Here is a 25,014-nt window from a genome sequence, read left to right as displayed (position 1 = left end):
AAAGAGGCTCAGCAGCTAGCAGTTCAAACCCCACTTGCCTCAGTTACACACGCACTGTCCTGGCAAGAAAGGACTGCCTCCCGGGCCAGCCATGCTGCCACCCTCATGCCAGACAGGCAGGGCAGGACTCAGAGGCCTCTGGCCAGCTGGGAGCCACTGGGAGGCTCGGGAGAACGTGGGACGAATGGCACCCAATGCCCAGTGCTCAGCACTGGGGCCAGAGGGAAGTTCCGCACCCAGGCTGCCAAGGCCAAGGCGGGCAGTGCCCTGGGCCGGTGGCTCTCGCTCAGCCTCCCGTTTCTCTGCTGGCTTGTGAGGGTCCAGAGAGGGGGCATTAGGAGGCCCCCTGCCGCTCCCACCAGTGTCCGAGTTGTTAGCTCAGCAAGCCACACATGCAGCCAACGGGGCCTTATCTGGGCCTCACCCAGGCTGGCAAAGACTCAACTGCAGCTGCCCGAGGCGGCCGCCTCCTGGGCGCCCCTCTGCTGCCTCAGGACAGGCCGGGTTCTGGTGGCAGAACCGAGGCCCAAAGGTCACACCCCACCCCTGCCTGGTGCCTCCACTCCGCCTGCCCAGCGCCTGGGCCACGCTGCTCAGTATCTTGGTTGTCGCCCCAGGGAGGGCCCGCTTTGGGCATTGGCCTGTGCCAAGAAACAGGGACACAGCTTAGGTCCTCGTTCTCGTCCCCGGGGAAGACAACCTTCACTGCCCTCTTGAAGGTTTGGAGGGCACCCCGAGGAGGCAGGGGAGCCCCCCTGTTCCCAAGTGCTCTCAGGAGGCCAGGCCGATGTCCAAGGTGCAGAAGACCCAAGACCCCATTTTTTAAGGGACGTGTGGAGTTCTCTACAGGACCGCAACGCTTAGCCAGGTCTGCTGGGCCAGAGGCCCTTCCCCTGGGTCTGCGGGGCCTCGAGGCTCCCCTGCGGACCTGGGGAAGGGAGATCCAGGCTGGGGTCCCCACCCTTCTGGCCCTACCAGTCATGAGCTTGTGCCTGGGTCTTCAACTCCTCATCGTGAAGGAAGCTTCCAGAGATGCTGCCTCTTCCCCTGCAGCTTCGCCCAGCGGGGGGACTCAGCCACCGTCCCCATCACCCCCTGCACACCCACTCCCTGGAGGCCCACCTGGCTCCCCCTCTGCCAGGACTTGAGGGCCACATATCCAGCTTCTCCCAGCTCTCTGCACCTACATTGGCTGCCCTTCCCCCTGCAAAAACCCCGGCAGGGAGCCCTCGGCGGGGGCATCGGTACGCTCAGTTAGGCGACACGGCCCCCAGAGGCAGAGGCAGGGTTCCGCCGCCTGCCGTGTCCCAGAGCTGGGCTGTGACCCACCCACTCACACCACCACCACTGCCCAGAACCAACCCTTCCGGGTCCCTGTATTGCCACCTGCCTTGGGGGCCTGGTGGGGGGAGTAGCCAGCCCAGGAGGGGCCATCTCTTCTCGTTCCCGGCCTGAGCCTCTCAGCAGGAGCCACGCCCCCCACCCAACGGAAGTGCCTGTCCCGTCTGGAGTCTCTTCTCACTTCCTCTGCCCGAGGCTGGGTCACCCTGGCCCCTGACCCCCATCGCTCGTCTGCGGGCGCCCACTCTCTCTCTGGGATGGACAATCACTTCCTCTCCTGCCCACGGCCAGGTCCCCAGATGGCTGGTGCGCGTCTGCCCGAGGTGCTGAGCACAGCGGGGAGAACGACCAGTGGCCTCAACCCTGCACTCCTTCACCCGTCACTGAGAGCCGCGTACCGCGTGCGGCTCACAGCGGTCGGTCACAGCGTGAGCGAGACACGCTTCTCCCTCGAGGGGCGCACCCCCTAGCAGGGGACAGACAGCAGCCACGACCCCAACAGCCAGTTACGTCCAAGTCCACGGAAAGGGGAGGCCGAGCAAGAACAGGGCGTGCGGGTGGGGGTCTTCCCATGGTGGCCTGGGCACCCCTGCTCCGTACAGCAGCAGATGCCCTCAGTCTTGGTAATAAAAGAAATCCAGGGGCTTCTTAATCCTTGAAACGAAAAATGCTTGTTTCTACCAGGAGCGGGTGGGGAGGGGAGGCTCAGTGGTTTGGAGGAACAGGGTGAGTCTGGCTGCACAGTCTTTTGTTTTCTTAATTTTTTACCCACATGAGTGCGTTTCCTTTTTAAAGCTTCAATCACTGAAACAGGAGAGTTTTAAACAGTCGTTAGGAGACTGATCACTTTCACAGAAGCACTTCCTTCAAGGGTGCCGGTCTGATACCTGCCAGTCGCTGCTGGTGCAGAACCCAGGGCTCCAAGGCCCAAGTCTTGGCCGCAAGCGTGGCCCCTGGGCTAACCACGGCCACAGGAGACGGGCTCCTTTGCAGCAGCAGGCGGGAGGGCTTGGGGGGCTGAGGCCAGGGCATTTGCTAGGAGCCAACAACCCCTGGGTCTCTCTGGCTTTCCCCGCAGGGACCAATCACTGCTGCCCCCAGTTTGGTGGCCACAGTAAGGAAAATCCCTCCAAAGACTGGTCCCCAGGACAGGATTTAGCCAGCAGCCTGGCTTTAGCTCTAGTCCCCTGGTTTCTTTCCTAGTGAAGCTGAGGCCAGAGGGGGAGCTTCACCAGGGATGCCCCGTGGAGGGGGCGGTGGTGGGGAGGGCGAGCTGGCCCTTAGGTGCCGAGACGTGAATAACAGGAACCCGAGAAAGCGTGACATCCTGGCTTCATCCTCCCGCGGCCAGTGCAGGGCCATGAGCAGGCCCAGAGGAAACAAGGTCATGAGGTGCACTGCACGGATGGCGTGAGCACCCCCCGCCCCCCTGCCACTGCCGCTGGTGTGCTGAAGTCTAACATGCAGTGTGGAGGTGGGTGGCAGTGGGGCCACAGGAAAGACAGTGTGGATGGGGTCCCAGGGGCCGGCCCCCATGACAGGACTGGTGCCTTTCCGGGGGACAGAGCTTCTTCTCTGCCAGCAGCTATGAAGCGGGAAGCAGGCTCCTCGTGAGGCAGCGCACCTGCCAGCCCCTGGGTCCTGCCCAGCCCACGGTGTCTCTGTGACAGCAGCTGGAACCAAGGCTGCTCGCGGCATAGCCTGACGGGGTCAGTAGGGGGCGGGAAACGGGGGGTCCTTCAAATATGCCATATAACAGAGTCCCTGACTCCAGGCTGCCAGCCAGACTCAGCCTGAGCCCTCAGAGACGAGGGAGGAAGCGGAGGCCTGTCTCCCTACCAGTGTCCCCGCCTAGAACCGCGCCTGCACTCACCGGGTGCTCAGAAGCTCACGACAGGGTTTTACTTTCTAATTAGTGGCCGTGAGCACGGAAAACCCAGCACTCTTCTAATGCGCTTGGAAGCACCCAGGGCCAAGGTCTCCCAAATGAAGCCCAAGCCCCTGGTTCCATAACTGACCGCTCTCAGCAGCACTATCTACAGCTCTCCACACACAGGCCAATGAGGGTTTCCTCTTCACTTACATAAAAAAAAAAAGTTTATGAGTTTGCTGATAGTGGGCAAGAAACCTGCTGCATTTGCAGGCCGCCCCAAGCAGTTAATGAGCAAGGGACCGAGTCCTCCAAACACAAGGCCAGGCTGAAGCCAGTGCCGCTCAGAGGCGGTGCGCGGGGGCTGCTGGCGGGCCCACCCCTGCGGTCTGCGGGACCCGCCCGTGTCTGGCAGGCACAACACCCGAGACCACCCCAGGAATTCCTGGGCCCGTGGCTTCCTGCTGGAACGCATCACACCACAAACAAACCGAGCAAGAGGAGCTGGCTCTGGCTTTGTGACATCGGCCCGCCAGCCACCCAGGCCTCCGCTCCCCACACGCCGGTGTGGCACGTACGCAGTGGTCGCCAGCTACCTCATAAAGCCAGGCCCGTTTCTAATCAGGCTGGGAGAAGCTACTTAACCTCAGGGAGTCTTGGTTTCCTTACAGGACAGGAGAGAAACTCAGGAGAAATAACAAGAAAAGAAAAGGGCCTTGGAGTTAGGCAGGCTCCGCTCTTAGCCCTGCAGGGCCTTGGCTGGTTACCTGACCTCCCTGAGCCTTCCTTCCTTCCTGGAAAACGGAGACGACCAGGTCGGCTGCAAGGACTGTCCAGGGATCCCGCTGAGCCACCTTCCAGCAGATGCAAAAGAAACATGGCTGCCCTTGCTTTGCTCCTGCTTCACACCCAGCAAGCAGGAGGGAAAGGGATGCGAATGTGCCCACATGTCTGTAAAAGAAAACCAAACCCCTCTAAAGGTTCTGACACCAGACACACTCGCCTACATCCCCCTGCTCGACATAAGGGGCTTCTGACCAACACGGCCCCCCTGTGAGGCCGCCAGGGAGGACCTGAAAGACCGAGGCCAGAGGCGGCCTGAGCAGTGGGCACCATCCAAAGAGGGAAGAGCTGTAGTCTGGACACATGGTCCCGCTGGGCATCCTGTCACCGGGCTCTGGAATGCATCGGGAGGCCAAGGGAACAGTCTGGGTCCCGTCCAGCAAGCGCCCCAATGCTGCAGTGGCCCCCCGCTGTCAAGGCAGCTCCACACTGTCCCTGACACCTGGCTGAGGCCCTGCAGGAGCGGCAGGCACTTCTCCAAGGAGCAGTTTCGGCTCTGTATTAACCACGGGAAGGACTCAGGGCACACACCAACACTGACACACCCCAGACCAGCCCTGCGAGAACACCCTGCAGGGAACGAGGCGTGCCCCTCAGACCGCCTGCCTGCCTGCCTGCCACGAGTCTCAGCCGGCACGCTTCCCCGGTCCCCAGCCCTGCCCACCTTCGGACGGCAGTGGGTTCCCCACCCTGAGAAGACTCGTCATTCATAACACAGCAACCGACCCGTCTACTCCTCGTGAGGAGAATGTATTTTAAATCCAGAAAGAGTTGTAATTCTGAGATGCTCCATACGTTGCCAGCTTTACCTTCTACGTCAGCAGGAGTGTGGGGGCAGAGAACAGGCTTGTGACCCGAACGGCTGCCCGCACACACACTATGGGGGCAGCGCCCGACGGAGGCGGTGGGAGATGTGTGCTGCAGGAGGGGGCAGTCAGGGAGTTGGGCTACACAACAGGGTCTTGGGGCTGACGACCTAGCAGAGCCAGCAGGCTGCTCCAGTTCCCGTAAGATCCTGTCCTTGCCTGCCAGTCAGCCCGTCCCAGATCGGAAGGGTCACACCTTTTCCAGCTCTGGCGCCTCACCAGCAAACATAAACGCCACAGGACTCAGACGTCTCGTGCTGCTGGCGAAGGAGACTCTAAGTCAGACCCGGTGCCAGTGGGGGGCCTAGGAAGCAGCTGTGTTGTCTACGCACACTGGGCCCCCTCGCAGGTGCAGTCAGACCACAGGGCTGCACACGTGAGCACGGAGCACTCGCTCACAGCGACACAGGACTCCCTGCCCCGCGCCGTGACAGCACGAGTCGGGGCCCAAGGCTTCAGTCCTGAGGCTCAGAGGGGGTTCTGCTGCGGGACTGGCCTGGGTCTGCTTTCGTCTAGGACTCCAGCTCAGCCCAGTCTTCAGCCCTCAGACGAACTGGGACAGGTTGGGGACTTTGATGTTGAGGTCGCCGATGTTGATGTTCCGAGGAATCTCTGGCAGGTTGATGTTTTTCACGGCAGACACGGCGCGGGCAGGGGCCGCTGAGAGGCCGCCCTGAGGAGAGACAAGAGGTGGGCGTGAGAGGCAGACCCTCAGTGTCACCTACTCAGCGTGCAGGACAAACCGGGAAGGAGGCCTAGAAAACGGCCAGCCAGTGCAAGGTCCGCCCCTCCTCCCTATCCCTCCACGGCAGCCAATGTCCTGAAGTGACATGATGGGGGGGAGGACCCGCAGGGCCAGGTGACAAGCGCAGACAGCAGGCAGCCGGGCAGGCAGCACAGGTCAGCCCGCGCCCTCCGGGCTCCGGCCCCTGCAGACCAGGGGAGAAGCTGACAAGGACCCACAAAGCCATGTCCTCCTCATCGGCTGGCTGCTGGATGCCGACTCCGGCTCCACCTCTGCCCAGCAAGCCCCCACGCCTTCTCGTTTCCAGCTCCTGCCTCTGACTCACTACCCCTGGAAGCTTCCCAGCCTGCATCTCTAAAGCTGTAGTTGCCACAATAGCTGTGGTCTGGAAATGCTTCCTCAGCAGGACTGCCAGTCCTCACGGGAAGAATCCCTGGTTTCGCAAGATCAAGTTCTGCTACACAAAGCAAGGAAGCCGTTGAAGACCCTTGGAAAACTAAAGCGGTCGCTTGTTCTGTGATTTCCGCTGCGTGTGAAGGTGTACCCCTGTAGCTTCTCCTCCCTGGGGAGGCTGGTGAAGGCTGTGGAGAAACCGCGGGGGCAGACACATTCCCTGCGGGCATCTGTACTACGTGTGGCTGGACTGGGGCATGTTATGTTCAAACCCAGCCCAGACTTCATGCAGCTCTTTATAAGGCTAACTGGAAACAAGAAAACTGGCAGCTCTGAGGTCTGAGAGACACCGCGAGAAATGGCCCCTGGGAGAGCAGACGCATCTGGCGCACAAACTAGGAACCTACACTGGAATCGGAGAAGGGAACGTGGGCCCCCCAGGGAACTTGTGGCTTTGGGAGAAAGAATCACAAGCCACAAACGTGGGCTATAACCGCCCCCGCGAAGCTGCTTGCCTCCCCTGCCAGCTGGCTTTTCCATGCACACCTTTAGCCTCATTCTTATCTGGCCTTCCAGCTAATGAGCCTTTGTTTTCTTATGTATCATGTGAGCTTTGATTAGCGAAACAGAAAACTAAACGCAGACAACTGCTTTCTTTTTGCATCTGATCTGACCACATAGCAGAGAAGTGATTCTTTACGAGGATGTAGGTGAGAACTGTCAATGTGCCAGTTCTATTAAAAACGGCATGCTGAAATATCTAATACAGTTAGGTAAACGAAATTTAAAAGAGAACCAATTAAATATTAAAAACCACAGGGATCTCTCCCTCAAATATCAGGGGCCTCCTTTCGCAGTCTTCCATGTGGCTCATTTGCAATCAAGATCAATCACACTGCACAACCCACAAAGGAAAAAAGCGAGGAAATGCATGGGTAATTTTCACAGCTTCACGGTAAAGTCTAAGACCACAAGGATGGTTATCTTCTCTAAACTGCTCATAAGAGGCTCACATGATGGCTGCCTTGGCTGTTACTCTTACAACTACTTCCATGATTCCAGAGATTTCTCTATCAAAAGGCTCCATCAACTCAATGGTTCCCCCTGTCCTTCCCCGTCTTTCCCAGGCTCCCCACGAAGCAGACGGCGGGCGGACGGGCTGAGCGAGCGCGCTGGCAGTGGTGCGTGGCGTAGGCAGCTCCGACAGCTGCGCCCACAGCACTGAGCGATGGGCTCCAGGGAGAAAGAAGGTATGTGTGAGACATTCCTAAGGCTCCACAGAGGCAGAGAGCGACCCACGGACCCCTCCTCTGTCCGCCCAGGCACCCCTGAGCCAGCGGGGCTAGGACAGCTGTGCGCTCACCTCTGATCTCTCCAGCCTGTTCTGAGCTTCGATCTGAGCCACGATCTCATTCATGTTTGTCTCCAGGACCATCCCGCCCATCACCACTTCCTGCAGGATGTAGTGCACCTGGAGGGGGGCAAAATAAGAAGGGTCAGAGCCCTGCGCAGCCGTGCGTGTGGCCCCCAAGGAAACCTCACAGGCTCTCCTGCAGCAGCAGGGCAGTCGGACCTGACACCGGCTGCTGATCCACAGCAGACGCCGGGGCCCCTGGACCACCCCCTCTCTGGTGAGACCTCAGGGGCTCCCCACGCTCGCTCATCGCCACATGACGTGTCCTGCAAGCGGTGGGAGTGGTGCCTGGCTGCACTCAAGGCAAGGACACTGGTAGCTGAGGGCACAGGCTTTGAGGCCAGAGAGACGGGTTAAATCTGAGCTCTGCTATTAGCCCGTGAACTTGGGCACACTAGCCCTTCACTGCCTCAGCTTCCTTCCTGGATGGCAGTGAAGACGGGATGAGATGGCCGGTGCCTGGCGCACACAGGATTCTACAGATACTGGGGACGGCCATTAGAGTATCATCACCCCTGGACAGATGGGTGGATCAACAAAATGTGGTGCATTCATACAACGGACTGCTGTTATTCAGCCTTAAAAAGGAGGGACGTCCTGACACCTGCCACAGCATGGCCGAGCCTCAGACACTGCTCAGTGAGAGGACACACAGGGTTTGGTCCCACTTCCGTGAGGCACCTGCCAGTCAAACGCACGGAGACGAGACTGATGCGGCCTGTGAGCCTAGCAGCTGGAGACGTAACCAGACACAGAACCACTCTGTTAAAGGGTAGGAGGTGACCGACGGAGGGAGCTGGAGGATGTCAAGAGAAGCGTGGGTCAGGTCCTCAGAGCCCCGAGAGTCACAGGCCAACATCAGAAAGGGAGGGAAGGGAAACAAAACTGTACCGTGCAGGCAGCAGTAAAGGCCACACGGACGGAGGACGGCAGAGAGGTATAAAGTTCTTCACGAGCCCTGAGCCCAGCCTGACAGCACGCACCGAACAACATGAACTGCCCACGGATAACAGCGCACAGCATTCTGCCGTTTCAGCAGCCACCTAAGATAATGACGCCAGCAAAGTCCTGTCAGAGGTCTGTTCAGGGGACAGAAGGGCTGCAGATTCGGGCGAGCCCGCCGGCACTTCGATCCAGGCATCATCCCAACCAGGAAAGTTCCTCATCGGAACATCAAGATTACAATACCCCAATAAACCAGCAGGTTATCTTGACAGAAGAGGACAACAAGGACATACTTGCAGCGATGAGTCAGAAATGAGTGCTGGGTGGAACCTGACATTTTACAAGACCAAGATTCATAAATTACAGCCACACTTTAGTGACTGAAAGTTGGAGTTTATAATTCTGTCCTATTACACACTGCCTCTTAAAACTCTTTAAAACAGTCAAAAAGTAGGAATGGTGACCAGAATCAACACGTCCATTCCTCTGAAGGCAATCTAACCCACGACCAACCCTCTGTTCTCCCCCCGCCCCCACATCTGGACATCTGTCCTCCTCCCTGTTTCTTTTCTGGGAAGCTGTCCCATCGTCCCCCCTCCCCTGAAGGCACTTGCTTCTGTAACGGGATCCACTGGGCATCCAGTCGGGCCTCACTCCTCTTTCCTGCCCATGGAAGGTGAGTGTGTGAGCCCTTCCCCATCTCGTCCCCTGGAGGCAACATGAGTATCCTCGTCAGGACGGGGACCTGCAAGTCTGTGCCCTGGGCTCCGCCAGGAAGTCTTCCCGCAACCCCGTTCGCTAACGGGTGACACAGGAGAGCAGGCCGGCGTAGCCCCAGGGCGCGATCGTGCCCAGGGCAGCTCTGGGGCTCCTGGCGGGGGGCCTCTCCTGCCCTAAGGAGCGGGAGTGGAGGTCCGGCCAGCAGCTCCGTTGCGCACCTGCAGACGGGACCGAGTGCGCCGGACAAACGCCTGCTGTCCGCAGGCACCGCCGAGGCAGCCTCGCCGCCACACAGGAGACAGTAAAATGAGTCAGAGCCAGGGGCACGAGCCCAGTGCTTGTCCTGAGGCGGGAGGGTGCCAATGTTACGACAGTCGAGTTTTAAAAACCAGCAATCAGCAATAAAATACCGAGTCTGCTGTATAAAACGGTGCATGTGGACAACTTTCTCTGCCCCTTATTGACTTGGCTGGTTTCATTAATTCCTAGGAAAGGGCTTCCGAGAGCGAGGAGGAGAAATTCTTGGTGGGGCCACCCCTCCTCGTCCCTGCTCCAGGGTGTGGTCGCTTATACGCCAGAGGACACAGAGGACACGAGGAGGACTGAGCAGTGGTAGGGGAAGACCGAACTGAGTCATCGTGGCCCAGAGTCCGTCTCTAGTTCCCATATTATCCATTCTAGAAAAGATACGAAAGGGGAAGAGGGCACAACACCGCCCTCCAGAAACCTGGTGCGTAATGAGCCTTCTCTCTCACCCCCACTTTCGTTCCAAAGTCCAACACTCTATCAGCGTTTCAGGGCCTGCTCAGGACGGCCTGTCCCCAAGTCTTGCCCTTTATCGCCCTTGTCCACAGAAGGACACATGGCAATTAGATTCCACACCTGTCAGTTGAGTCTCTCTGCAGGCCTCACTGCCATGAACAGCACAGAGCACAAGGCAGCTCCAGGCACACCCGGTCCCCCGAGAAACTGACTTCCCAGCCAGGGAGACAGAACAACACAGGAGAGCGCCAAACATTCCGTCACCGTTACACTGTGTGCTACACACCCCCAGGACTTCTACAAACAGAGCACTCGGAAGGAAACGGAGCCTGGTCCCTGCCACTCGCTGTTGGTGTTGATGAATGAATCTCCTCCACGCGGAGGGGCCGCCGGAACCTAGCGCACGGGGCGGTCGGGCCCCAAGCAGCTCTGCTAAGGCAGAGGAAGCCACGTGCTCGGCAAAGGCCCACGCTTTCTCCTTTCCTTGCCATGAGTGTCTCCTGAACCACGTTTAGGACCTTCCTGGTCCTCAGACGGGACATTTACAGTTTCCTCCAGATTTCGTCTTAGGTCTCAGTCCCTGGGTCCTGACTTTCTCTCTCCGTTCTCATTCGTGTGATCGTACATTCTTTCAATGACGAACAAATGAACAAACGAACCTCTCGTCTGGGACGAGATCCAGTTCTAAAGCCACCAATAAGGTGGGAACCAGACGCGGCCCCAAGCCCCTGCACCACCGGTGTAGTCCACCCCACTACCCTCCCCTCCGCCGACGGAACTGCTCTCCCTCCCAGCTGAGCACCAGATGACGTGAGCCGTGCACTTGGGGACCGCACAGGGTGAACACCCGCCTTGGACCTTTCAGGGCTGACATCACTCCAGCGCCGTGAGAGGCTGATGCCAGAGCAGGGGCAAAGGGAAGCCAGTCCCAACCCCCCATCTCACCCCGGGCACTCCCCAGCTGAGGACTGTGGGTGGAATCATTCTGTACTTAGTTGTTATTCTTTTTGCCCAACGGCTGGAGCTGAATCTGCACACGGGAGCCCACCCGACCCACCGACACTGATCAGGTGCCGGGCCAAGGTTTTCGCTCGTGTTCCCCGGGAGAGTAGGGCCTGCATCCACATCTACCTTCACCCCACAGAACGCTAAGGGCTGACGGAGGAATGAAGATAAGATGTGGACCTTGTCCTCAAAGGGCTTAGGCTCACATACGGAGCATAAAACGTGGAGAATAAACTGTAATAAAAGGAAGACTGTGGTTGGTACCAGAACTCAAGGACAAAACGTGATATAAGTTTAGAGGAGGGTGGGCCTGAAACTAACTGGTAAACAAAGGAGGGAATTTCCCATCTCCCAGCAACTCATTAACTCTTCCTTGGGCGCTGCCAACAAGTCTTCCTTCATGAAAGGACCACGAACTCCGTGGCTTTGCATGTGCACAGCTGACTGCAGCAGAGGGCACTCCCTGCAGAGCAGGCCTTTAGAAAGGAAGCTCCCACTACGAGTCAGAGCTCTTTGTGAAGTGATGTTTCAGGTGCTATGGCAGGACGTTCTCTTTCCCGTCTGCTGCTCCGCCCCCGCCAGGCCGTGCCTGTTCGCAGCACAGCTCTGGGTGAGAAGAGGATGCAGGCCCCATCCTCCCGGGTTTTACGCTCTGGCTGGTTATGTGCTAACACGGCATGGCGCAAACACACATCTCTTTCCACGCTGAGGATGCTCAGGCAGGAGAGGGGGCTAAGGACCGCGTAGCGGTGTGGTGCCCAGGGTCTGCATTCTGTCTCTGCCGCTTACTAGCTGTGTGACCTTGAAGACACAGGCGTCCTGGCTCTGCACCTCAGTTTCTTCACCTGTAAAGTAGGGAGAACAGTTCTTCCCTGACGTGCCTGCCCTAAATCTAAAACAAGAGGCCGCAGGGGAGAAGTGAGACGCTGTCTCTGAAGCGCTCCGCTATTTCGTGCCTGACAACTACTAGCTGACGTGGCGATGGCAATCATGACCGACCCCCGTCCCAGTGCGGGTCTAGCCCTGGCTCTGGAGACAGAGCAGACCCTTCACCTCGGCGAGCAGAGCTCGCGCTGCTCCCACACCGCCCAGTCGCCTGGGCAGCAGCAGGAGCTGTCGGCAGTGCTCGGCTGCATCGAGCCCCAACGTGCAGGGCGCCATTCCCATCCCAGGCCCAACCTGTGCCCTGCAGTAGCCGAGAATAAGCCCTGCCTGCCACCTGGGATCCTGTCACTCTTCCCACCCTGACCAAACGACACACAGTCAGGTAAATGAAGCACATGTTATCTGGCCATCGAGAAAAATGTCCAAACACCGTGTCTGGATCAAGAGCCTATTTCTGAGACGGTCCCTGTCCCTCTCCAGTGCTGCTCCTGGGAGGGCCCTGGCCCGCCCTCTCTGGCCCTTCCCAGGCAGAACATGAAACCTCACAGAGCCGTAACCTCCCTGCTGACAAGGTATATAAATAGTTCGCTGTCGTGCAGCACAAAGTGCAAGGGAGGTGACGGCAGGTGGTGAGCGGGAGGCGGGTGGGGCGGTCCCGCAGGTCTCTGTAACCACTGGCAGCGGCCCCACGGCTTTGTCTACACTCCGGGGAACCCACCTGCATGACACACGTCCCTCAACCACAGGTCGCAGAAGGGTTTGGGGATGGCAGGTGAAGGGGTGAGGCGTGTCCTCCTCCTCCTCCGTAAGAGCTGCCACTGTGGGGGATCGCGAGCCACAGAATAGTTCAAACCATGGGGGCGAGGGGGTCAAAACCCCTTCTGATATGTCACCAGAAAGGTGTGTCAAGGGTGGATTTAAGGGGAAATTTGGAGCAAGAGAGAACAGTAAGAAAAAAGTAAAAATAAAGACAAAATCACCATTTATTGAGCTAAGCAATTACTAACTGGACTCCTCAAAGTAACCGTGAATGGCGGAGGTTAACACACTTGGTCAAAGCCAACACGCCACTGATGAGAAATCACACCGTTATCTTACGTACCACCAAACAGGAAAGACACTGCCAATGAGGCTACAACTGCCCGGGACTTCATGGCAAATCCTGATTTGCTGTGTTACAACCCCAACCATCACAAAAACGGGAGTCTAAGAGTCGATGGACTATGAGACATGAACAGGCGTTTGAAGGGGCCGCCTGCACCCCTCACTCGGAGCCCCAAAACCAGCATGCGTGTGTGGTCGTCACCCTGAAAGTCAGGGGCTAAGGAGAATCTGACTTAAAATGCCCATCAGACGTTAGGTCTGAAAGGTACTATAAACATTTAAAACTTAAAAACCACACATAGGGTGGACAATCACCCAACCAGCCCACTGTACGCGAGCGCCCGCACTGTTCAGATAATCAACGAAGTATCGCACGAGGGTATCCCAGGGCTCACGGTCCAGCGGACACAGGACGCACAACCTGAGAGCGGGAGCGGGAGGCCGGACCGGCTGGAAAACAGCACGCTGGCGGGCAGAGAAGACGGGAACGCAACACTGGCGCGGAGCCCTGGCATCGGGAAAGCTGGACGGGGCACGGGGAGGGCACTGGGGTGGGGGGCAGCGACAAGGGCAGAGGCGGGGGCGGGCACGTATGCAGGAAAGCGGAGGAAGCCGTCTGACGGGTGGGCCCGCGCCCGAGTGCAGGGAGAGCCGCAGGCCCAGGGGGTGTGTAACCCAGAGATCTGGAGGCCAGAGGGAGGAATGCAGGTGGGAGGGAGAACGGGAGAGCTGTTCCCTAGGGAAGATGAGACCAAGTGTGGGGGGCGACTGGATGTAGCTGCTGCAGTTCCCAAGAGCTGATCTGTCAGTCACCTGGACTCAGGTGAAGGGAGCTTAAAAACGGAAGGAACAGAGAAGGAAGAGGTGGGCTGGAAGTGAATACTGAAAGGAGAACCCACACCATCTGGGGTCCTGTGGAAGCAGAAGGGAGAGTCAGCCGCACTGAGACACCATGCCTGGAGGAAAGATGGACATGTACCACTGACAGAACTGGGACGGGCAGGACAGAATGGGGTTGGGGTCGGGGGGCAGCGGCTTGGCGCACAGTGCGCAGGAAGCGGGGCAGGCCGTCCAGGTGGAAAGGTGCTGCCGCTCCCAGAAGCACAAGCTGCACCAGGGTCGGAATGAGGGACAGACGTGCAGATGTACCCCGGGTGGGCGCACGGAGCACCAGCGGGGGCAGAGGCGGAGCTGCTGGTGAGGTGCCCGCTTCTCTTACTCAAGGGCAGGAGAAGGGGCCGCAGCCTGAAAGCCCGGGGTCAGGCCCATCAGTGGGGCGCCCTCCCCTCCTTCCCCGAGGCTTCCGCAGCCAACATTAAATTCAGGCGCGAGGACTCTGAGAACCCAAAGGGACACCTTGTGTAGTGCCTGGGAGAAACCCGGACGTGCTCAGCCCCTCCAGTGCTAGGGCAGAGGGGCCTGGGCACCCCTGTGCCGTGAGCTGCTGACGGCCTCGCGCGGGGCAGACCTGGCTGACTTCAGGAACAGGCTCGGCAACGTGTTCTCTCCTGAATGGGAACCTTCACTCTCAGGTCACAGGCAGAAGTGATCACCAGCACTTACGGACGACAGAGACAAACGGAGTGTGTTTTCACCAAGCTAACAGATCCATCTGCTTCCAGGCTCATAAATGCACCGAGGCAGACTGGGGGCCATTAGCGTCGCTGAGCACACACTCCTGCGCCCTCCCCACGGGGCTCGGGGACTCAGGGCGCTCCTGGGCTGCACTGGGGATAATGGGCAGACCATCTATCAATCTACCTGGCTCCCAGCTCAGACCTGGCCTCAGAGCAGCAGAGAGATTTTACACTGTTTACTCTGCCAGGCAATAAAGCTTAGAGGGAGGACTTCCTGTCCTCTTCAGCGCAGTGGGCTGAGAGGGCCCAGGGTAAAAAGCACACAATACGTGCAAGTGATGCGACATTTCTGAGTCAGTTCCTGTGCTGCGCCAGCTCCCCTCCCCAGACGCAGGGACTCTCGCAGATTTCTTTCGTAGTGAGGACCTACCTGATCGCTTCCCTGCCCCCACCTCACCACCTGTCCCATTCCCATCCAGCCCTCCTGGCCTCAAGGTCTCTGCTCTCCTTCCACTCCCGAATGCTCTCTGGCGAGCCTTCTCTCTCTTACTTCCCTCAGGTTCTGCTGAAATGCCATCTCCTCAGAGAAGCCCTCCCCCGCCACCGGCCATGCCTCAGCCCGCTTTATTTCCTCCCCTGCCTCCATCGCCACCTGCCGTTTCTTCTGTTCTGTCCCCTAACAGGTCAGGTGCATGAAGACAGCACTGAGACCAGCGGACGAGTAACTGGCTCCAACAGCGAGTCGCCGGTGCGCAGCCGCGGGGAACAGTGGTGACCAAGACGGTCTAACCTTCCCATAGTGACGTGCTGGATGGTGGGGGGGTGGGGTCTGGTGTCTGCTCTCCGCCTGGCAGAGTGCCAAAGAGCCCACCTGGAAACGCAATGGCAACAGTGCCGAGGGCGTGGGGGCAGGGGATGACAAGCATGGCCACTTCAGCTGGGGGCAGGCAGAGCAAGGTCAGGAGAGGCTTCGTGAAGGCTGATTTCCTTTAAGAGGGAGTCAGAACTGTCAGTCTGAACAGGCAGGGGCTGGAGACTGTCTTAAATGTAACTGACTGGGAAGTGACCTGCATTTCAATGGTAACTTAGGAGTCACCAGCAGACAGGAAACTGAAGCCTCGGTACTGTGTAAGCTTTCCTAAGAAGAGAGTGTCCAAGGAAAAGAAGAGGGACCACTCAAGAGGTAAGACAAGGCCAGATGGAAAGGCCAGGAAGACAGAGAAAACACCAGGTGAAGGCGCACCGTGGAAACGAGGGACCGAGCACACTTTAACAATGAGGAAGCGCCAGGCTGGCTGGCTGAGACACTGGGAAGTGCCCGCGGGAGTCAGCGACGCAGAGGACAAGGCTCTCCAGCCTGATCGCCACCCACTGCCTCAGACTTGGCTCCGACGAACCCCAACACGCGCCGTGCGCCCTGACCCAGCGCCCTTCGTACAGGCTCTGTCCCCACCTGAGGGCACCTGCAGCAGCATCAGGCCGGGGCCCGACAGGCATGTGTTGGGGGGTTGCCAGGGACGCTAGGCAGCAGCGATGCCACGAACAGGCGCACAGCCCTGAGCACCCCGGCACCCCCACTGGCGACCCCAGTCCCGCCGGAGCGACGCACAGCCCCCAGTCGCCAGTGGCCTTCCCGTCTCACGGTCACACACCCTGTGCTCCTGCTGCCTCAGGTGTGTGAGTTCTGAGAATCTAATTCCCCTGGAATCCTGGTTTTAGTTTAGAAACGGACAAATTCTGTAAATTTTACATGCCATGTCTATTGTAATAGTCATGCTTTAGAATTCTCTAGTTCTTTAGTGGAAAAAACATGAGCTTTTAGTTTCGGGTACTCCAGTTTAAGCCTCAGCTTGCTGATCTGTTCCACGGGGATGTTTACCGCCCACTTCATTCAAGACTCTCAGGCATGAAGTACCCAGATCAGGCCTGGCAGGCCCGGCCCTCAGCAGTGGCCCAGTCGGCTTCGGTCCCCCTCCGCTGGCTGCCCCTGCCCCGGTGACTGCTGCGCCCCACCTCGCTCGTGTCACCTGGCACGGACCTTCCACAAACCGCCACCACACTGTGGCGCTCGCCCGCCCTGCCTAGGCTGGGCACACTCGGTCCACAAGGGCCACAGCACTCAGCCAGCACTGCCTGACACTGGCTTCCAGGACCCCAGACTCGCAGCCGAAAGCTGCCGATGGGCCTCCTCGCAGACCGCCGTGTGGCACCTTTCCCACAATCCGCTCCCCCCATGTGACCCAGCCGTCCAGGGGAGGATGAGCTTCTTGAGTGTCAGGCATGTGCCTTTTCCACCTTCGTATCTCTGCACCTGACAATGATGGATCTAAAAACACCTACTTCCTCAGGATGAAAACAGACTCATAAAGGATCATGGCTTAGCAATAAGCAGTGTCCTAAAAATCAGTCTCTCTCTCTCTGGGGACCATGGCTCATAGTGACAACAGCTGAAGAAAACCCATGACCAGGTAGACCTGCGGCACACCAACCTCCTCCAGCAAACGGGCTGGGCACAGTGTGGGCCCCGCCGGAGAAGGTAAATGTGGCAGCTCCTATGCCCCCGCTGACTACCCCTCACGTTTAATCTGGCACGCGAGGGCATAGGTCATGTTCCAGAACACGCACTTCGAACCGCTTCCATTCTGCCTGCCAGCCCGCTTCCCTGCCAACCACCAGCGGACTCTAAGCTACAGTACTGCTATCTCAGCCACTGCGGCATGCACAAGGAAACTCCGAAGTCTTACTAGCTAAATCAAAGCCTGTGTCATGGTTATTTCGAAGCTTCTCTCTCCCTGGACTGCTGCCTGGGAAACATAAAACTATTTATAATCGACATAAAACTCTTTATCTCATTTATGGCTTGACAGCCGGCCAGTGCCACCACTGCCATATACCAGGGAGTGTCTGAAGGGATGAACCAGGACACAGGCCCAGCAGGAACCTCGGTGTGTTAAACCTGGGGACAGGTCTTAGCAAAAACGCCCCCCAAACTATCACACTTAAGTTATTAAGTAAAAACAGGTCCGAGGACGATCCCAGAGAAAGAAAAAGAAGAAAGAGCATGAAGGTGTAGAGGGAGCTAGAGAGGCCCGAAGCTCTTTGCCTTCTAGTAACCCGGGCTTGGGAGAGACGGTACCTTATCCATGTGGAAGATCAAATCCAATTCACAAACATTTTCGAAACATTTATCCAGGGTCTCCACAAAAACCTAGGAAACACACAAACAAACAAAAATCAGGTGAAGAAGAAAAATAGAAATATTCACATCTTCATAAATATCGCACCTGCAAGTAAAGGGGTAGTCATGATACCAGTTACCTTACGGTAAATCTCACACAGAACAGGACCTACCACCATTAGCTCACTCTAGGAATCCCAATTTGGAAGGCACAATCTAGGGCAAGTTTAAAAAAAAAATATATATATATATATATATATGTTGCAGGTATGAAATAAGACTGAGTCACAGAGAAGTACAGCCTTTGGACTCCCCTGCAATTTCCACAGCATTCGCTCATGTCTTAGAAGCATTCAGAGCGAAGCTACCTAGAGGGTTTAAGAAAGCAATCAGCACCCTGACCAGTGCGGCTCAGCAGGCTGGACGTCGTCCCGCAAAGCGAAAGGTCGCCGGTTCGATTCCTGGTCAAGGCACATGCCTGGGTTGCAGGCCTGGTCCTTGGTACATGTGAGATGTAACCAATCAATGTTTCTCTCCCTCTTTCTCCCTCCCTTCCCCTCTCTATAAAAATTTTAAAAATCTTAAAAAAACATCCAGAGAGATGGGGTATTACCAGCCGCCTAGAAGCCCCCTGCACCTCCTCACACACACCCCGTCTCTAAAGGCAAGCACCCCTAACACTACAATCCCAGGCGAGTCTAACCTGACCCCATTTACACACACAGTCCCTGGCGTCTGGATTCTTTCTCTCTGCACAGGCGCTGCGGGCCTCCATGTGACCTCACGCCATCCAAGCTTGTTCACAATAAAACACATCCCGTCTCCCACAGACTGGGCGTTTGTTTTCAGTTCTGGACTCGGCACACATTGATGCAAGTGGAAACTGTATTTACACCCACTTAGAGAAACTATTTGACGTAATTTACGAACCTCTATGGCCCAGCAATTCTCCTCGGTGCATACCCAACAGAAACGCATAAAGATGTCTGCCAAAAAACACATCCGTTCCTAACGTCCCATCTGTACCTGTGACTGCTGAGTCCCCTGCAAAGACAGCACACTTCACGCTGGGCCCTTTGCGAGCCTCACAATCCAGCAACTCAAAGTCCCTCAGTTTGGGGAAATGATCAGATTATTTTGTTGAGATTTCCTCCCTTCCCAGGTTTCTAATCTTTTTTCCGGAGCTGCTTATATTGGGGTACTGGACCTCCTCATTTTATCTTTTCTCTCCCATTTTCCTCTCAGGTTTTTAGTTTCTAGAAGATCATTTTGTTTCTTGTTTGTTTAGCAGCCCATTTTTGTCTTCTTTTATTTCTGTGGCTTTGAGATAAGGGTTTGTCTGTCTTATTGTTTTCCTTCCTTTGCATGGTCTCTACTTCCTCCAAGTGGGTTTTCACTGTTTGTTCACTCTGGTCTGTATCTGCCACGTTAGACGCTTTCCTGAGAGGCTGGATTGTCCTTGGCTTTTTATTCATAAGAATAAGAGGCTGATTGGAAGCTCTGCAATCATGGCTGTTTGTTGGGCTTTTTTATTTCCTTTTCCCTAGACTGGTCAGATTTCTCAAAGAAACGTTATCCTGTCTGCCTGAAGACTGAGACAAGCAGCCAGGAATCTGGGAGCTGAGTGGCGGGAAGAGGGCTGGACGTCAGTATATGGCATTCACACAGCTACATTGACGACCCCCACCAACTGGGCCTGGTGGCCCCCAAACCAGGACCGGAAATGGTGGCTCCCATGGCATCCTTGTGAGCTAACGCTCTGACAGACAGCGGAACAACTGTGTTTAGCTGCTATAACCCAGCACCTGTGAATCCGATGAAATCTGCTGAACAAGAGAAAATCTGCCTCGGTGAGGCAAGAAACAAGGAGACAAACCCAAGCCTGCTTAATTATATATAGGATCAGCTGAAGCTTGAGAACAAGGACCAAAATGTCAAATTTAGAAAAGGAGTGGGTATTAAGAGGGAATGATGATACAGCTGGACGTAGCTCAGTCGACAAAGCAAGGGACAACACTGAACGGCAGGAAGAAGTATCTGGAAATCGGGAAGTCCCTTTTCCCCTCAAAACATTCTTCTGCATTTCCTCACCACCCATTTTTCCTGACAAGTTTCCCCTTCACCAAGTTCTGTAAGCTCCCCTGAGGGAATTATACCTGGGGCTCCCATCTGAGCTGTTGGTTACCACCATCATCTTCGCTTGACTCTTCCCAACAAGGGGGAGGCTTACAGCTTCAGCTACTCTATTATTCCTTCATGATGTTCTTTTATGATTTTGCAATTTTATTGGGATCAATGTCAAGTATTCCACTTACTAATTTGCAAGTATTGGTTTCCAAACACTCAATATCCCTTGTCAACCACTATAAGTGAAACTTCTTTAATTATGAATTTCCTAGCTGTTTTCACAGAAAATCTAATTTTGAGGACCTTATCTTGTATTCTGCTATTTTGCTCTTATCATGCATAACTTGTGATACTTTTTGCATTTTTTCTTTTTTTTTAGGTTCTCTAGGTACATACTTAGGCCATCTTACAGTGACAATTCTCTCTCTCTTCCTTTACTATGTTATTTCTTTTCTTTTCTTATCACTCATTATATTTATTCAAATTGAAGTAAACAGTAAGACACACCTTGTTTACATAAATGTCTATAGATACTGCCCCTGAGATAACACTGCCTCTGGCTCCTGGTTTTAGAACTAAAACTGGCTGCTTCCAAGAGGATAAAGGAGGTGACTGGAGGAGCAGGCTGGGAAAGAAAAGGATATTTTTTGCTATATACTTCTGGTGTACTTTTTGAATTCTGAACAACATAAATGCATTATTTCTTCAACAGTAAATAGCTTATGCGAAATAAATAAACATGTACTAAATAATCAAATAAAAATGCTTCCTATTCCAATTTAAGAGTATTTCAGGGATACAGTTTGGATGGTCATTTCTCTCAGCTCCCACTGAGGGAAAAGGGAACTATTAGTTTCCACTGAGGTGATGCTGGGGGTCTGGTTGCCAGGGGAACCAACCATGTGACTAGAGGGCTGGAACTTTCAGTGCCCCCCACCCACCCCTCCCTGGAAGGGACTGGGGCTGGGGGTTGAGTCAGTCACCAATGGCTGATGATTTAGTTAACCAAACCTACGTAATGAAGCCTCCACAAAACCCCGAAAGGATGGGGTTCAGAGCTCCCAAGCGGGGAGAGCGAGTGCCTAGAGCGCCCACGCAAGCTGTGCCCTTTCCCTGCACCTCCATCAACACTGCTCTTCCATCTGGCTGTTCTCTGTCATATCCTCTCATAATAAACTGGCAATCCAGTAAGGACTACGTTTCCCTAGAGTTCTGTGAGCTACGTTAGCAAGCGAATCAAGCCTGAGGAGGCAGTCAGGGGAACCTGACTGACAGCAAGTCCGTCAGAAGGACAGACAACCCGGTCTGTGTTTGCTGTCCATCTGCAGACAGTGTCAGAACAGAGTTAAGTTTATGGGACACCTGGTCCGCGTCCACAAAGAACTGACCTGCTTGGTGGCTGGTGGGGCAGGGGGGCAACATATACATTGGAACTGGTGTCACAACAGTACACGAAAACCAAGGGCAGCGAGAGGACTGGGCAGAAACCAATGAATCCGAAGTGTTAAAATGTTGCTCAGGAGCTTTCTCGTGGCACCACCTGGTGGACATCTGGCAACTTTCACCAATGTCAGTAAAGGGACTCACAAGGGATCTGTCTACAGATGGTTCCTCAAAAGTCAGTGCTAACTCTCTCAGTGGCTGCCACGACCTGACTGTACATACCTGGATGAGGTCCAAGATCCCAAGTTCACTCTCTGATGAATCCACACAAAATACAAAGTAGAGGGTAGCGTAGTGCCGATAAATCAGTTTGTAGTCAGAGCCTCCAATCAAACTGTGGAAGACGGGAAACACTTAAATGCCTGTAGCTTAATTCAACACATCAAAGAGAAACCCTGTTCCGGGAAATGAGAATGGACCCCATAGAGAGAGGGGGGAGGACAGGCCAAAGAACAGGCCAGTCCTACCAAGTGAGTGCAGCCAGGTTTGGCAGAGGTGCCTAATGCCGCTTCGCCTCCCCTCTTCCCCTGCCCATCCTCCCAGGAACCACACACCTAAGTGACTGATACGTGAAACACAACTGTTCATCAGCTTCCAAAAGGAATCGGGTCTCTCCCTCAGCTGATCGTGCGGAGGTCAGCTCCAGCTGCACTGGGTACCCACCCACCCGACACTTGAGTACTGCCCTAAGAAACGATACTGAAGAAGGCCACCCAAAGTGGACATTTGGGGAGAACACTGAAGCTGGTCCTTTACCTTCCGCCCTCCAAGAAGTTACAGATATTGTCATCCCGTTTGAGAACTAGATGGAAGGTCTCTCGAACAATCTGCTGTTGAATTTCTTCTGGCTATGGAATAAATAAAGTGAGTCAGCGAGGATGTCTGAAAATACATTTCATCGATGGAGCTGGATAGGGGGAGAAGCGCTTCCAAGCTGGGAATGATCTGAACATTTGGTACCAACTTCCAGGAAAGACAAAAATGATGAGTAGAGAAAAAATAAAAGGGGAATCTATGGAAAAATGGACAAGGCTCTGTTATAGGAATTAAGAAAGGGTACATTTACCTACATATCTAGTCACTAACCACTATCGCTTGGATAGGTAAGCTGTTATTTCTTCACAGTTAATCACCAACGAAAGGCAAACTGACAAACTCTCAAGCAGGGAAATATTTTGTCTTCCCCTAGAAAACATCTATGCCAGGGTAAATAATATCAATAAGTCTAATACCTCAAGGAGATCAAGATGTAACTGCATACAGGTTTTTATAAAACCGAACTTGCCATTTTTCTACTGGTGATATAGGTACTACATTTAAGATGTTGTGTTTCAAAAAAAAGTGTTACTGAGGACGATAAAAAAAGTTCTACTTATAGTAAGAATTTTGAATAATCACAGAGCTATGAATACTTTTTTTTCACTTACTACATATGAGAAAGCTCAACTGTGATGGAATCTCTTGGTAACTCACATTTGATTTCTATTTATACATGTATATCAGGTTCATGGTAAGTCATTACAGAAGTAATTAAAAGTTCCAGACCAGTGCTCTCAAATCTCCATAAATGTGCAATAAATCACCTGGAATGTTATTAAAATGCAGATTCTGATTTAGTAGGTCTGGGTAAGTCCTGAGACCATTTTTAATAAACTTCTAGGTGGTACCAAGATTGCTGGCCTGGTAACCACAACTTGAGTAGTGAAGCTTAAGAAAGCCTTCATATTGGACTTGCCCTGAAAGTCAGAAAATAGATTGAAGAAATGTTCATCCCTTTCTTCCTGCAGCATTTAATTTAGACTTGACATGGTTTGTTATCTAAAAGAAATAGAGGTAAAAGTGGGAAAATGTCATTGTGGAGAAATTATTTTTCGTAACTTTGACTCAATGTGGGTATACAATGGTTCTTAGTATTTACTGAATGGACGGGTGAAAATTTGCTAATCACTGGCCCCTGTGAGTCTGAGTAAATCAATCACTACTTTCCTGGTTCCCATGAAAGACGTTCAGGGATGCCAGGAGTTAAAAGATTAACTGTGTGCTTGGAAATACAAAACATGCTAAGCATCAGCACTTTTAAACTGACAAAACCATCTTTCAAACTAAAGCCTTTTGGACTCCAGGGAGCAGTGGCATCAGTCAGTGGGGAAGTGGTATGAAATGGTGAGGCTGCCTAATTTCTAATTCATCAAAACAGTCAACTACCCATTGTTTATAGAGACTTCAATTATTTCAATAATCCCTCATACCTTTCAGTACTCTGCATTTTTCAAGGTAATTTTCACTCGTGAGCTACATATGGTTTTTATAAAAATCCTGTTCTTCAAAAAAAAGATCTACAAATGGTTACTAAGGACATGAAAAGCTGCTCAGCATCATGAGTCACCGGGAAAATGGAAATTAAAACCACAGTGGAAATCCACTTTACACCCACTAAAACATCTTCAATCAACGAGATAACAAACGCAACTAAGGAGGTGGAGAAATCGGGACGCATACACTGCTGGAGAGAACGTAAAAGCATTCAGCCACTTTGAAAAAACTTGGCAGTTCCTCAAAATGTTCACCATAAAATTACCATATGGCCCAGCAATTCTCCTCCTAGAGAAATGAAAACACATGTCTACATAAAAAATCATCGTGCACGAATGTTCCTAGTGACATTAATCACCAGAGCCACAGGTAAAGACACCAACTAACGAAGGGACCAGCAAAACACGCGACGTCCGTGCAATGGAATGTAATTTGGCAACAAAAAGGGATGAAGAACTGATCCACGCCACAGCGTGGATAAGCCCTGAGGACACACTGTGCTGAGTGAGAGCAGCCAGGCAGAGAAGATCCCACGCCATATGGTTCCATTCATGTGAAATGCCCAGCACAGGCACATTCGGAGACAGAAAGTAGATCAGAGGTTGCCTAGGGCTGAGGGTCTTGAGGGGGAAACACAGAATTATTGGCAATGGGTTTCTTTTCAGGGTAACGACGACGTTCTAAAATTGTGGGGGTGGCTGCATAACTTTGTGAGCCTACTAAAAACCACTGAATGGCACATGTTAAGAAGGTGACCTCTACGGTCTCAGTAACACTTTAAAAAACAGGGAAGAATTCACACACACACACACACACACACAATGCAAATAAAAAATTGAGTAGTTCTAGCGAATGCTGTCATTTTTGCTTCAACATCATTTAATCGAATGTAACCGAGTTTAACAGAGGCTATGAAAAAGAAAGCCAGACTCTCTCGCTAAAGCAAAAAAGCTTGAAAAGACTGCATATTGCTTCCCTTCCGTGAACCCGAGGTTAAGCAAGATTCAAGGGGCTTAAATCACTCACGTCTGCAACGGGGCACCATCCCCACCCCGCGTCACTGACGGAGCCCTGAGGCCCTGCGAGAAACGGCACAAAATGGCCCAAAACGCCGGAGTCGGGGAAGGGGTCGGGGCGGGCGGAAGCAGCGGGGCGCGGGACAGCAGGCCCGACACTGGCCCCGGGCCCGGGACGGAGGCTAAGTGTGGGGGTCAGGCGACGTGCAGGCGCCGAGCTGGTCCGTGCGCCGTCAGAGCCTGAGGGGAGGGGAGTGGCCGCGCGTGCCCGTTAGGGACGCGACGACGCGGGGCCGCACTCACGAAATGCTGGTAGAAGCGGACTAGCCGCGGCTTCCCGTGGTTGTTGAAAACCAGAATTGCCTGAATCATCTCGGCAGCCACGGTTCTCCGAGCACGGCTCCTGCTACTTAACAAAAAACCCACCAACTTCCGCCGCACACCGGACACTTCCGGTGGGGACGCCT

The 25,014-nt window shown here is 54.3% G+C and overlaps 1 protein-coding gene and 1 non-coding gene across 2 annotated transcripts; both read right to left on the bottom strand.

The window, feature by feature from the left end:
- Nucleotides 1-4,778: 4,778 nt before the first annotated feature.
- Nucleotides 4,779-24,996, bottom strand: AP3S2 (adaptor related protein complex 3 subunit sigma 2). Its single transcript, XM_090263749.1, has 6 exons — nt 24,851-24,996; nt 21,975-22,066; nt 21,441-21,552; nt 17,607-17,678; nt 7,422-7,529; nt 4,779-5,593 (listed from the first exon to the last, which is right to left on the bottom strand). Exons 1-6 carry the CDS (start codon nt 24,917-24,919, stop codon nt 5,465-5,467), a joined length of 582 nt encoding a protein of 193 aa, XP_090119875.1. The 5' UTR covers nt 24,920-24,996; the 3' UTR covers nt 4,779-5,464.
- Nucleotides 17,905-18,037, bottom strand: LOC149992086 (small nucleolar RNA SNORA14). Its single transcript, XR_016508552.1, has one exon. It is a non-coding gene; the product is annotated as a small nucleolar RNA SNORA14 (small nucleolar RNA).
- Nucleotides 24,997-25,014: the final 18 nt, after the last annotated feature.

The sequence above is a fragment of the Furipterus horrens genome, unplaced genomic scaffold (genome assembly GCF_987537825.1).
Source record: "Furipterus horrens unplaced genomic scaffold, mFurHor1.1.pri manual_scaffold_16, whole genome shotgun sequence".
In the NCBI taxonomy this organism is placed as follows: domain Eukaryota; kingdom Metazoa; phylum Chordata; class Mammalia; order Chiroptera; family Furipteridae; genus Furipterus; species Furipterus horrens.
The sequence above is the reverse complement of the archived record's forward strand: the minus strand, read 5'-3'. Positions and strand labels throughout refer to the sequence as shown.

Bases quoted from the DNA above. Each gene is read 5' to 3' on its own strand.
- AP3S2 (XM_090263749.1), bottom strand. From the start codon at position 24,919: ATGATTCAGGCAATTCTGGTTTTCAACAACCACGGGAAGCCGCGGCTA. The intron at 7,530-17,606 runs GTACCGTCTCTC...GCCCCCCTCCAG, and splicing joins TGATCTTCCACATGGATAAG to GTGCACTACATCCTGCAGGA. The intron at 5,594-7,421 runs GTGAGCGCACAG...GTCTCTCCTCAG, and splicing joins ACAGGCTGGAGAGATCAGAG to GGCGGCCTCTCAGCGGCCCC.